At 44.4% G+C, this 13150-nt stretch overlaps 1 protein-coding gene across 3 annotated transcripts in view; it reads right to left on the reverse strand.

Moving 5' to 3' along the window:
• Positions 1-2225: 2225 nt before the first annotated feature.
• LRCH3 (leucine rich repeats and calponin homology domain containing 3) overlaps positions 2226-13150 on the reverse strand; it is a 78849-nt gene continuing 67924 nt past the window's right edge. For all 3 annotated transcript variants that reach the window (XM_066622611.1, XM_066622610.1, XM_066622609.1), the window contains one exon: positions 2226-5360. In XM_066622611.1, coding sequence (XP_066478708.1) covers positions 5205-5360 — 156 coding nt within the window. In that variant the 3' untranslated portion in view covers positions 2226-5204. The remainder of the gene's footprint in view (positions 5361-13150) is intronic.

A 13150-nucleotide genomic window follows, 5' to 3' on the forward strand; every position in this document is an offset into this window, starting at 1 on the left:
AGTTTTAAAGCTTTAGCTTTATTTCAAATCACCCAGGTTTGGCATGTATAATATCATGTGTGCTAGAAATTGACTGGTAGCATACAGGCAATTTAAAATAAAGTACATGATATTCTGCTGTTTATACTTAATCTTTGAAAACTATGGAATGTATTTACAGACATACAAATACAGGAAATAACTTTTAAAAATCCTTTAGCTACACTACTAATTACAGTCTGCAGAAACAACAAGAATGAAGTCTTGATCCTCTGGGTGTTTTGCCAAGTGCCAGTCCCAAGGAAAATGCATATGTAAGTTGGAGTGCACTGAAAACAGACTTTCAAAAGCTCCATGGAATATAGTTAATATTTTTCTTTTTTTTAAGCACCCAAATTAACTTAGGCTTCCCCACTGCTTCTAATAAAAAGCTTTTAGAAGACTCATTCCAAGAAACAATAGCAGCAGTCATTACTGAACTGCCATGGGATGCTTCCTTAAATATTTGGTGACACCGATTCCCAGGAACAGCTCCTGCCAAAGCCTCACTGAAATGAGAGAATGGAGTGCAAGAGAATGCCCTCTTGGGTGGTTTCTTGGGAGAGCAAGAGAATGCTCAGTGTGGTTTCTGCAGCTGCTGTTCACATACAACAAAGCCCACTCCACTCACTAGCAATGGGGGGGGGTTGGCTGGCTGCTCTTTAGAGGACAGTCAACTGTGCAAACACTCTCAGGAACAAGGTCACCAATGTGTTGAGCCTGATCCAGCAAGAAACTGGATCAACAGGGTCACCTAGGGGTTGCAATGTGGGTGTCTTCCATGCCACTAATCAATATTTGATCCACACAAATGTTTCCTATCACTGAAATGGTCTTCATGGTGGAAACTAAGTGCATCCAGACTGTGGGCAGGGGCTAATGAATTATAGACTCCACAGTCAGTGCTCACTAATCAAACTGATAAACTGGTTTGCCTGGGTGCTAGTTGCAGAAGCTTCTACTCAATTCCCTCCATGAAAGATTCAGTGACTATACACACACCTTAAAGAAAGGAGATACCTTTGTTATTGCTACCCCAACAGCAGGTTGGTATGTCTGCAGAAGCTTTTAAGCCCAAACTTATCTACCCCTCATATTAGTTGAGGAAATGGGGATTAAGCTAAGCATTCAGCCAAGTCCTTTGCTGGCACAGCCTTGATCCAGCAAAATGAAACTCTTGCTAGATGAAAGTAGAGATGCCAGCCCTGGGATGGGAAACTACCTTGCTTAGCATCCATGATTTTCAGAGTGTTCACAGTTGCTTGAAACTGTTTGGGTCATAACGTGAAGGGATTTACATAAATCTAACAGCAAGCATGGTGTCCCAAACAGAGGATTCCCCCTCCAGGAATTTTCCAGGAGAGGAGGATAGCTGTCTGTTGTTGCTTCAACACAAAAAATAAAATTCTATACACTTTTCCTTAAACACTTCTTTTCACGGAATACAAGGAAAAATTGCACATAAATATAAACACACAAACATTCCCAAGCCATTTAGATTTGCAATAAAACTTAAGTGATCTTTTTGGTATAATACGTTAAAGACAACCCATAGGTTGAAAAGATCCAGATTTATTCACACCATTAACCTCTGTTCAAGGTGGCCCCTTTGCCCTCATGAAACCGAAGAGTTGAGCTGCCAAAGTTACACAAAGTGCAGCATGGAACAGGAATGCCTTTTAGAGATCTGCTGAACAGAATGGATGCAGGTTCGTGAGAGACTTCGGTATGCAACTATAATCTTCGTTTCCTGCAGTGTGCCCAGGGAGAGCCCTGCACCACCTCGATGACATAACAGGTGCTGCTAAAATGGGAACCATCCCAACACCATCCTAAGCATGATTGCAGCTGCTGCTGCTGTTGCCATGGCGGCTGTACACTGACAGCATGGTGCAGATACACCACACAAAGGCAGCTGTGTGTCAGTGGCAGGACAGTGTTCCAGGTCCTCTTGCATAGCATGTTTTGATTTTCTGGTACAGGCATTTATAGAGATTAAGAGGGAGGATGGGGTGGTGTTCTGCCCCACTGGCAAGCACTGGATGGCACACCAACTGAAGGAGGACATGTTACTATATGCATCACAGCAGCAAAAACTGATCTTCACAACTGGGCTGCCTGGACACACCTTTCCAACCAAAAACAGCACACAGATCAAGCTCCTTGTGCAAAACCAGTTGCAGGACTGACCACAAATGGGGAGGAGATGGCGGTGATCAACTTGCCATTTATTGGTGACTGGAATGAAGTCCCAAAACTGTTACAAACTGAGGCAAGGTAGGGGGAAACTAGTTAAGTATCTGTCTACTATCAGCTTTGCTACACTGACAGCACAATCCTAGGCACCATTACTCAGACGGAAGTTTCCCCATTTTCAGTGGAGCTTATTCCTAGATAAGAATACAAAGGACTCAAGCATCAGTTTGCTTCTATCCGTCTTGAGTAGGGCTGGCTTGAATAAATAACACAAGATCAGAGATGTGTATTAAATGGGCTGCTAAAGGCTGGTAAAGCAGAGAGAAAGAACATCAAGACATATATCACAAGCTGCACAAATATGTAACTAAGGGCACAATCCTAACCAACTTTCCAGCACAGACATAGCTGTGCCAGTAGGACGCATGCTGTACCCTGCAGTTGGGGAGCAGTCACGGAGGCCTCCTCAAGGTAAAGCAATGTTTGTTCCCTTACCTTGTCCTTACCTCAGTGCTGGAAAATGGGTTAGGATTGCGCCCTAATAGCACATGTATTGAGAATTCAAAAGAACTCCATTATACCCCTTCAAAAGCCTGAGGAAGAACCACTTCACTGCCAGAACCAGGCAGGACAAAAATCTATCCTGAGCCTTTTCAAGCAAACAGGGAAATGGCCTCAATGCTTCCCCTTCATCTAATGCAATATTTCTAAGTGCTCCTTGTCTGCAGAGCTCCACTCACAAAACACCAGATCAAGATGTTTGCAAGGGGGAGCGAGAGTAGGCAGACCCTGAAACTTCCAGAGCAGAAAGAAAATTATTTCAACCATATGCTACTAATTTGCTTAAAATATTCTTCATGTGTTTAAGGACAGCAGCGGAAACCACAGATCGGAGGAGATTTTCACTAAAACAGGAACCAGGCAGGGAAACACTTGTGAGAAAGGATCCAAAAGGAGTGTCAAACAAGTGAGGGGAGAGAGCACAAGGTGACCAGTGGAATAAACAGGAACTGCAAGGAAGCACATTCATGCTCTGATTCTAACAAGGTTGCTCTGAGACATTTTGGGAGAGAACCACACTTCTCAACCAAGAAAGCTCAACCAAGTCTGGAGTGCTGTTCCCAAATCAGCTGCCTGCCATTTTCAAGCATCTACTCTTTCTCCTCCTCATGTCATCTTCCATCAACTGACCTCAATATTTTCTGGTCTCTTAGGAATAGGCCAGATATGGAATACAAACTGTCCTAATTCCATTGTTAAAGAGCGTTTTGCTTTTTTTATTTCTCGTTTTAGAGGACTTAAAGGAATCCAGGCTGAGGGCAATGCCTTCCTCAATATCTGAACATCCTTGAACTCAATACTGAGAGTGCATTCACCAGAGAGTTTGCTGTTCTGATTATCCAGGGCAACCACTTGGGAAAGCATCTTCTGTGACAATAAAAACTCTTGGATTGCAGGCTGCTCCACTTTTAGGGAAAAATGAAGCTCCCCAAAAAGTATAGCTCCTGGAGATGATTGCATGGATGGCTCACACAGCAACACACTGACTACTACACAACTCTCACCACACTTCCTCTCATTGTGTGGATGCCCAGCAAAATTAGTGCAGGCTTCAACACTGGTCTGTACTGTGGGAGTAACACTACCAGCAACCCCCAGAATAAGTGCAGCTTGGAAGTACCCTGTGAGTAATGACATATGGAAGCTTGGTTCAAAAGGAAATTTCCAAAGCTGTACATGCCACGGAATCTGCCTTGGGCAAAAGGTGGTAGTAGCAATTCTCCCAAGTGGCTGAGCCCACATTTCTTCAAGACAACGAAGTGGGATGGGCAGCAAACACCAGGGGGGACTGCAGCAGCCAGCCAGAACAGCAGCTATGAGCAGATTCCAACTTGTAGACTGGCTTTCGTGAATTGTTTGTGCTCGATACTGATATTCCAGCTTCCTATATTCTGTATTGTCAAGGCAGGGTGTAATTTCAAGCAAAAAGGTGCTCACCTGGTTCTTTGAAGAAGTTACCTTTTTTGTACACACAAAAAGGAAAATGATAAGAGGGGGAGAGTAGATGGTGAGGGAATCCCCCACAAAAAAACCCATTCTTTCAAATTCAACTACCATCTGTTTTCTACAACAGAAAATGGCAGCCTGTGTTGATTTCAAAGTGATCTGCTTCCTTCAGTTAATAAAAACTGCTTTTGAATTCCACCAGTCAAGAGCTTTCTTTACTTTTAAAAGAAAAAGAGCTCTTTTCAGTTCAACAATGGACATTATATCTGTACAACAAAAACCGCTATCTCACTCTTCAAGGAACCTCACAGTTAATTTAAACAGGATGGTGTCACTTCGTTCATCAGGGACAGAGGCACCAAAAGTTAGAGCCCCACTCTGCATGTTTGAGAACTATTCCTACCCAGATATCCAACAGGAATGATGCTGAAACTAGAAAATGAGCATCCTCACTATACGTACTGTCATGGTTCAGTGGTCCAGGCTGAAGAGTCCATGCAAGTTCATACTGGCCCCAATTTATCAAACCATTTCATGTGCAGGTCTTGCTGAAACAAACGAGCACATTGCAAAATGCCTGCTCCTATCCGAATGAATCATACTAGGGAGCTTACTGTGTTCCAACATGCACGTTTCTGAGATCAAAGTCTGTCCTCCCACCGTTTTCTCCCAGCTGCCCCAATTGTACTGCAGTCAGGTCTTAAAATGAAGCCAGTGGTTTCCTGGTGAGACCCTCCTCACTCCTGCCCACCCACTACAGAAAAACTTCTCTACTTATTTTTGCTTGTTTCGTTAAAGTTCAATGGAAACTTTTGTGACCTCCAAAAAAAGTGGAGAAAAGAAGCAAAATTATTCCCATCAGGAATCCTGGATACAGATTTCCTTCTTCAAACCCCATGTTGCCAGAGTCTGGACACGCCGCCCCAGCAGCCCAGTCCGGGTGTTCTTCAGCTTGCCAAGGAAAAAACAAGGCCTCCGGATCGTTACACAGCAGCCAAGTGCTGCTGCTGCTGCTGCAGCTGGAGGTGGTGGTGGTGGTGCTGTTTGGGGGGGGCACGCTCCAGAAGCGCCCGTACAGTCTCTGCCACCCGCGTCAACCCTCTCTCTTCTAAAATATGCAGAGGCAAACATAATCGTTCCTACATCGGAAAACACAACAAAAAAGAAAAACAAAGGAAAAAAGGAATGAAAGCTAAAAGAAACTGAACAAACACAGAAACCCAAAATTAAATGAATTAAATGATGCTTTTTGCTTGCTAAAAGTGAAACAACATGAAGAAAATGGGTGCACAGCTCAGTGGTGGATCATGTGCTTCACATGCAGAAGACCTCAGGTTTAGTCCCCAGCATCTCAACCTTTAACATGATCTCAAATATCTGAGCTGAGAAAGTCTCCTTGGCCTGAGATCCTGGAGAGCAACTTCCATACCAGGGGAAGGAGACAGACAAGAGGGCCCTCTATGTGCTTTTTCTCCCTTTTAAAGAGTCTAGGCAGGCCCTTTTTATGCCCTCATACAAGATAGAAGCTGTATCTACATGGACAAACAGCACACTAGAATGGGAAAAAAGTGACATCAACACAGGGTGCCCTGGGAAGGAAGCAGCCTCCTCCAGTGAACATTCAGTTCCAAGTCTCAAAAAGAGCCTGCCTGCAGGATTTTGTTAAAATCCTAGACTCACTTTTTTGGGCCTTTGTGGGACACACTGAAAGATGTGACGGTCAAACATGTGAAAGGGTCAGACAGAAGCAAACATCATGTCTGGTTTTCAATACCTGCCGCTGCTCAGCCAATGACAAGATTGCTTGTCCCCCCTACCCAAGGCCCAACTCTTTTAAGCAGCTGAAGGTCACAATATGACAGCAAGACTATCCCAGTGTAGCTGCAATATGTAATTAGGCAACATGTTCATGAAAATGGTATGCAACTGAGGTTCATCACATGCCTAACTCTGGATTAAGCAAGCAGCAGTATGTGTGACACAGTGAACAATAAATAGCCAGTCAGACTCTGGGGCAGTTATTTTATTTAAATCAACACTACAAAAAAAACCACACACAGACACACACACAGACACACAGAAATATAAAAAGGAGAATGTTAAAAAAGGAGTACAAAGTGAAGAAGGGAAGGCATTGTTTTTTCCCCTTAAATTAAACTAAACCAAGTCAATGGAGGAATTAATATGAAAAATTAGTAGAGCACCAGCCAGAAAAAGCATTTTCATTGTACAAACACAAGAATGAGGAGAGACTGGTGGACAGAAACGACCCCAAAAAACTCCACTCTCTTTAGTTGCCAGGTGTTGCTACTTCCAAAAGCACATAACATGCTATTATGGCCAAACAGGATCAGATCTCCCTGAGTGATCTGCCTTTGACCAGATGAGCCTGGGATGGGGCGTGGGGGTCAATGCCAGAGGAAGGACTGCTTTGCTTTCTCCTTTTCAAACACATACAACATTCCCTCTTCCTTTCAATCAACACATGATCAGGAAAGTCTGTTTCTCTGAGCCGCTGTATTATTCTCACAACCACTCATTTTACTCATAAAGTATTCCTAAAAATATCCCCATTTAGAAACAGCTTTTAAAAATATATATATACAAATATAGTGTTTCAAGCCATTTTATTCACATAACTGAGGCGCTCTGTTGCCTTGACTAGTTTAGAATCAACTCCTGCAAACTGACAAGGTGGAGGCTGACCCACCCCGCCTCACCCTTTTGCCCAAGAACAAAACTCTGTTGAGTTGAGAGAAGTCCTGAGACAAGATGTGAGACGTTTCTGATAAGAGGAGTACAGAGTTGAGGTCCAGGACTTCACCTCTGCGCCCCCCCCCCCAAAATGCTCCCAGAATGCATAAGAGTGGCAGGCATTGGCCTGCAGCAGCATAAAGCAGCACCAAATAGACTAGTGATGACTGAGAGCTGAGCCGGTGTTTGCAGGCAGCAACCTGCTTCATCCTCAGGTGTACAATCCCACCTGTGAGTACTGCAGCACTGGCCTAAGCTGGATTCAAACCCAAGAGATCACACTACAGCTGTGGACATGCACTCTCTCATGCATCTTAAGCACCAAGAGGCAGAGGGAAGAGCTTTCTACCCAGAAATCCCAGTATAGGATGGGGCAAAGGGAGGCACTGTAGGAAGGGTGGGTGCTGAGAGGACACTCACAAGCAGCACAGGTGGATTGATGCCACAGGAGGGGCAGTGAAAGGGAAGACGGGGAAAGTTAGAACATTCAGTGATCGGAACTGCTCAACTTGCAGCTCTGGGCAAAAGCTGAGAAGCAAGTTTTGGGGCGCTAATGCTGTGAGTTGCAAAGATATTTCTCCGATTCCTTCTTACGGTCAAACAATTCTGGGGAGTTTGCAGGCAGGTGACCTGTTCTGTGTCTTCTCCATACGTTGCGCTGCCCAGTGTAGGGAGCCCATTATCTGTCTAAAGCTCTAGCACCTTGACTGGTACTGGCAGCGCATCAAGTGCTTATCTTGAAAGGTATGCAAGAGCAGGTGCTACTCAACACAATGGAACTCAATGGAACCCAAACTTTGCACTGTCCACAAACCAGCCGCACTTGCTTGCCTCCAAAGGCACATCTCCCCCAGAAAAAAATTCAAGAAAGGCAAGCACCACTGGAGGTTGGAACTTGACACCAGTGGGACAATCCTGAAGAACAAGTTTAGCCAATACGGAGACATGAAAGCGTCAATCAGCCGTCTACAGAAGGACAGGCAACATGGGAAATCCTGGGAGCCAGCCACTGGTGGCAGCACTCTTTCCAGGCAAGTGTCTGTTCCAAGCAAGGAGCTGCCACTGATTATGAAATGCCAAATGCCCTTTTTTCCTTGCAGCACAGACTGGAAGGCAGAAAGAAGGCACTGCAAAAGGCATTTGCAGGGTTCCTGGTATGACCCTATTTGAGAGGCAACTGCAACTGATATGGTACAGTGTTCAGCAGAGGGCAGGTGCCTGCACCTCCACCACCTCTTGATGTCAGAGCCCCCCAGGAAGGCACCCAGCTAGTCCAGCGACTGTGACCAGAGCTCGACTAATCAATGCATCTAGCCTGCAGTGACAACACTGTGAGCTGGAGTCAGATCAGATGCTTCAGCACTTGCATGTCAGATCAAACAGAAGTTAACCACATCTCTCTTTCACAACACACTGAAGCACCTCTAGCAGGGAGCCAATTCCTTGGTGCATCCTTGGTGGGCAAGCCTCTCCCAGTAGCTTTGGCATGTCAGGTTCATTATTGCAGTGCCAAACTAGAAGCACAGGAAGTAGTGCCCTGCGCTGCCCCCTCCCCCCAAAGTATTAAGCCATGCCAAGATATACCCAACATTCACTTATGGGCTGGGTGAGGCACAGTGATCCCTCTTTGAGCTACCATTTTGACTAGCAGTGAATAGTTCAATTATCACCACAGTAACTAACAGGCATCGAAGAACTGTTTGCATTCAATCACTACATCCAGACTTCAACGAAACCGTCCTGGTACGTTGGACTGTGTACAATATATGCTAACTCTGTAGGAAGAGAATGTACAAAAGTACACTGAAAGCAGGTGCCTGAGGAACTCAGCTTGCACTTAAAAAACAAAGGAGGTTTCTAGCCCTCATGACTGAAGATATGCCTGCAAGTATGGAGGGCAATGCCTCTTGAAGCTGAATCCCAGTGGCTGGTGGAAGTACCTGTGCTTCAGTTCTCCCAAGAACCTACTGTCCTTCTCCATGGTGAACAAACCCAGAAAGAAGCAGGCCAATTTTGCTTAATTTATATAGGTTGCAGAATTCAGCTTTTCATGGCACAGAATAATTTTCAGAGCAGAGTCAACACAGACCTGCATGAAGGCATGTGGCTTCAGTAGGCATTCAGTGTACCGGCCTGGCTACATGGGGTATTGTTCACATACAGAAAGGTACACAAGGTTTGTGATTTCTGGCCTTCTGAGCAGACCCCCTGGCTGAAAGCTGGACACTCAACCTGAATGCTACATGAATCCAGCCAACTGCTGCCATAAACCCCAACTAAAAATTGGCAGGACTGGAGATTTGTGTGCAAGGCATAGACAAGGCAAGTTTAGCAGAGCTAGTTTAGACCAGCTAAAGATGTGGCTGCTTCAACCAACCCATTTGGATTGCTTCCCTGCTAATTGGGTAAGAACTACTTTTTCAAGTGGGTGCTCCTTTTTTTAGCAGGGGGAGAGTAACTGGCCCATCTCATCCCAGCAGTGTTTGTTCTGGTGGCTGTCTGCTGGTATTCTTTTGGATCTTTTTAGATTGTGAGCCCTTTTGGGACAGGGAGCCATTTAGTTATTTGATTTTTCTCTGTAAACCGCTTTGTGAACTTTTAGTTGAAAAGCGGTATATAAATACTGTTAATAATAATAATAATAATTTGCAAGATTGAGTCTGGAATTTGGAGGGAAGTGGCTTGTGTAGAAAGGCACTTACTCATTATGAGTGCCAAGGAGTCTGTAGGCAACACCACAATACAACAGCCACAGACTTCAGGATCAGAAGTGTCCTGCTAGCAATGTGCCAACCAAGGACCCCTCCTCTTCTACCAATCAACCGTCCTACAGCACCCTGGTCAGTTATATGTTTATTGGAGAACCTGTTTTGAGAACTAGGAACACATGCAGCAACAAGGTTAGAGAGAGGGGGGTCCATGTCTTCCACAGACCAATAATTAGACACATTCAACTTCCATATTTTCCAACATGGGTGCAACTTGGCCACGTGTTCCTGTCATCACTCATTCCAAATTCAAGACGTGTGCCTAACTTGCATTTGGTTACAGCAGTGGCTAAGAGAGCACATTCTCAAAGCATAAAACAGAAAACCCTGCTTTGTTCTTGGATGTTGCACTATTGAGCTACCTCCTTGCAGCAAATAACCACAATGAAGCATAAAGGAGGAGTTCTAAAGAGCCCCTGCTGGTGGCTGACAACTGCCAGGCTAAGGCAATGCTGATGCTGTTGCCTTTTCAACTGCACCTGCACCAGGCAAAAGGCAAACACCTGTGCTCTGAGTAAAGGTCTCCCTGAGAAAAGCACAGCAGAGTGCACAGACAGGCTAAAAAAAGGCTGAAGTTTCAGTCTGGACAATTCCTGAGCTATGTAGACTGCAGAGTCAAGGAGGCAATTCTGCAAGGCTGGCTGAAAGGAGGGGAGTCCTGGTGCTCCCACCAACCAAGGCAGCTGCTGAATAGCCAGTAGGCCAAGGAGGCATTCACATTACAGTTGTTAAAATTACCTTAAGCATTCTAAAGCTGGGTTGTGTGCATTCAACAAGAGGGATCACACATGGGAGCAGGAAATTTGGTATCACAAGAATCAAGCATCCTGAAATGATGCCCAATTTAAGAATGTTTCGAGCCCTTATGACAGAAGAAATCAGCTTGAACGCATGTGGGTAATTGTCGGGTGAGATCTCAAAGGGCTCAGCAGAACTTCCAGTGACCAGGGATCCATTCAACCCTCCCTCCCCAACAACTGGGTGAGTTCCTGTAGAACAGTTTGGATCCCAGCTCCTCCCATCCCTAATGAGAACAAAGACAAGAACAGGAATTGTCCAGTTTGCTGTACACTGGTTATGCAACATTTGTACATCATTTTGATAAACAGAAAAGCAGCAAATAAACCTAGAGATAGCGAACAAATAGTATGGACAAGATCTCAGATAAGGTGCAGCTCCTCCAACAGGGCGATGACTTCTTAATGGGAAGCCAATATTTTAACACAAGCTGAGAGTAATGTGCAATTTCTAAAAAGAAGAAAGTCACATTCTTAAGCAGTACATGAAAATGCACTGAGGTCCAATTCTAGAAGTGTTGCCTGCAATTCTTTTTGAGTTATTGGAAATCCTAATGAAAAAGGATACTAGTGACATTGGCACACTTGTACAAAGTTGGATAGGAAGTGGGGGACTTGTGAAGCAAGAGTGGTTGTTGGATACAGCACTAATTGCTGGTGCACATGTGACTCTGTTGGGTCATCTGTACAAAAATCTGGCCATGCACATCATTCACCCTGGAGCAATATGAGGTCAGAGAGGGACTCCCAAAGATTACTATCTTAATTATCAGAAAAACTACGTGGCTTTCCTGATCTCAGAAGAGATGCAGTCTTTTACATGTGTTACCTCCACAGACCCTTCATGTGGGAGGGGTTTTTGCATGGATAAGGCCACACAGAATTACAGCTGGACTTGCTCTAAAAACCTGCAGTTTCATGTTCTACTGGACAGCCTGGCGCTGCTTTGCAAATGTAGGAGTGACCCAGCCACATGAAGGAGTCTTCTGAATCAGAATGGCTGGGGCGATACCACAGTTTACAGAAAACGAGGTCCCTGATGCATATGCTTGAAGCATCTGAAGAACCCTGAGCAATCTCCACTCTCTGTTTTTAAAAAGGATTGATTCTATTTTTAGTGCTTGTGGAGAAGACTTTGAAAAAGCATTTCATAGTTGGTTAAATCCTTATGAAACCAAAGGAGGTTCAAGTGGAAAATTTTACAGTCAGGGAGATGGAATCTCTTCCTTCAGCACAGCATCCTGATTTTCTTTTTTAATGGTCCATGAATTCTAATATCTACCTGCCCACCCCAAGAAAGTGGGGTTTGCATGCACAAGAGTGGATATTCTGCTCTTTCCTGTTCTAAAAAAAAAAATTCAGAACCGTGCAATAAGTAAACTAATGTCTATAGGACATTTTTTTTGCATCTGCATAAAGTATTTCAATCATACAGGGAATTGTTACTAAGCCACACAATTCAAAACCCTTGGACCACTTAGTTAACTGACTGAAGAAGTCACAATTAACAACAGGGTTTGCAAAGAGTCTATTCTGCATTGTGCCGAGCAGGTTGCTGGTGGACCAGGAAAAACTGACACACAGAAAGTTCTCAGCTGAAACACAGATTGTTTACCAATAACTTGGAAGAGTTGAAGCAAGTCCATGACACCCCTGAGCTTCAGCTAGAAGAAAAAGACCCAGCGATAGAACACACAGAGCATTGCCATCAGAGCACAGTAAAACGCCGCAAAGCCACATAGCTGAGTGGAAAGGGACACAAGATTGGGTTCTTCTGAATCTGTCCCCAGAGAAAGAAGAGATTCTACTGTCCTTTTAACGCTGAGGTTTAGCTGAAGAATGTCAGAAGGGGAACAGAGACTGTCCTGTCCAAAGTGTGAGCAGGAAGGGAAAACAGACAGAAAAAAAAATTAGCAACAGTCTTAGCAGCCATGCAAGCATCCACGACGCAGTCAGTTCAGTTCAAAGTCATCCATATTCCACACAGAAACTTCCAAACGTCTTTCCTCCAATTATACATAACTGAATAATAAACAAACTGCCTCTTATAAATTATAAGGATCTTGCAGACGACTTTATAAACCAACTGCCTCTAGTGGTCGAGCGAAAACAGGCTCTTGTTTTTCAGGAAGAGGCTTTACAGTATTGAAAGAAAAAGCCCCACTGGAATGAAAGGGCGCTGCCCACAAGCTGCACTGCATTTTGCTCAGCAATGCAAAGCTGGTCTTTGAGAATAGGATCCTGCATAGGGACCCACCTAGCATGGCATTTTAGCACTTAGCAGTTTGGCATGTTTGGACTTTTCGCTTTTCTGCTAATGGTGAATTGATGAGAGGATTGAAGGACATCATTATCCAGATTAGCTTTTAGGATTTCTGCACACCAAACCACTCAGTTGTAGGTTCCTGTGCTGAGATTGGGGTGTGTGCATGACTCTGCTTGGGAAGCAGGTCTTATCCGCTGTCTCAAAAGGTATTTATTTGTACAAATGGCCACTCTGAGAAACGTCTGTTTTTTACACACACCAGCTCAAAAGAAGTGGAACACAACCGCCTCAAGTTTAGCATTTCTGGTAGGTGTGTGTGGCTTTAAAAGCAAATCTGTAGATCC

The sequence above is a fragment of the Tiliqua scincoides genome, chromosome 3 (genome assembly GCF_035046505.1).
Source record: "Tiliqua scincoides isolate rTilSci1 chromosome 3, rTilSci1.hap2, whole genome shotgun sequence".
Classification (NCBI taxonomy): domain Eukaryota; kingdom Metazoa; phylum Chordata; class Lepidosauria; order Squamata; family Scincidae; genus Tiliqua; species Tiliqua scincoides.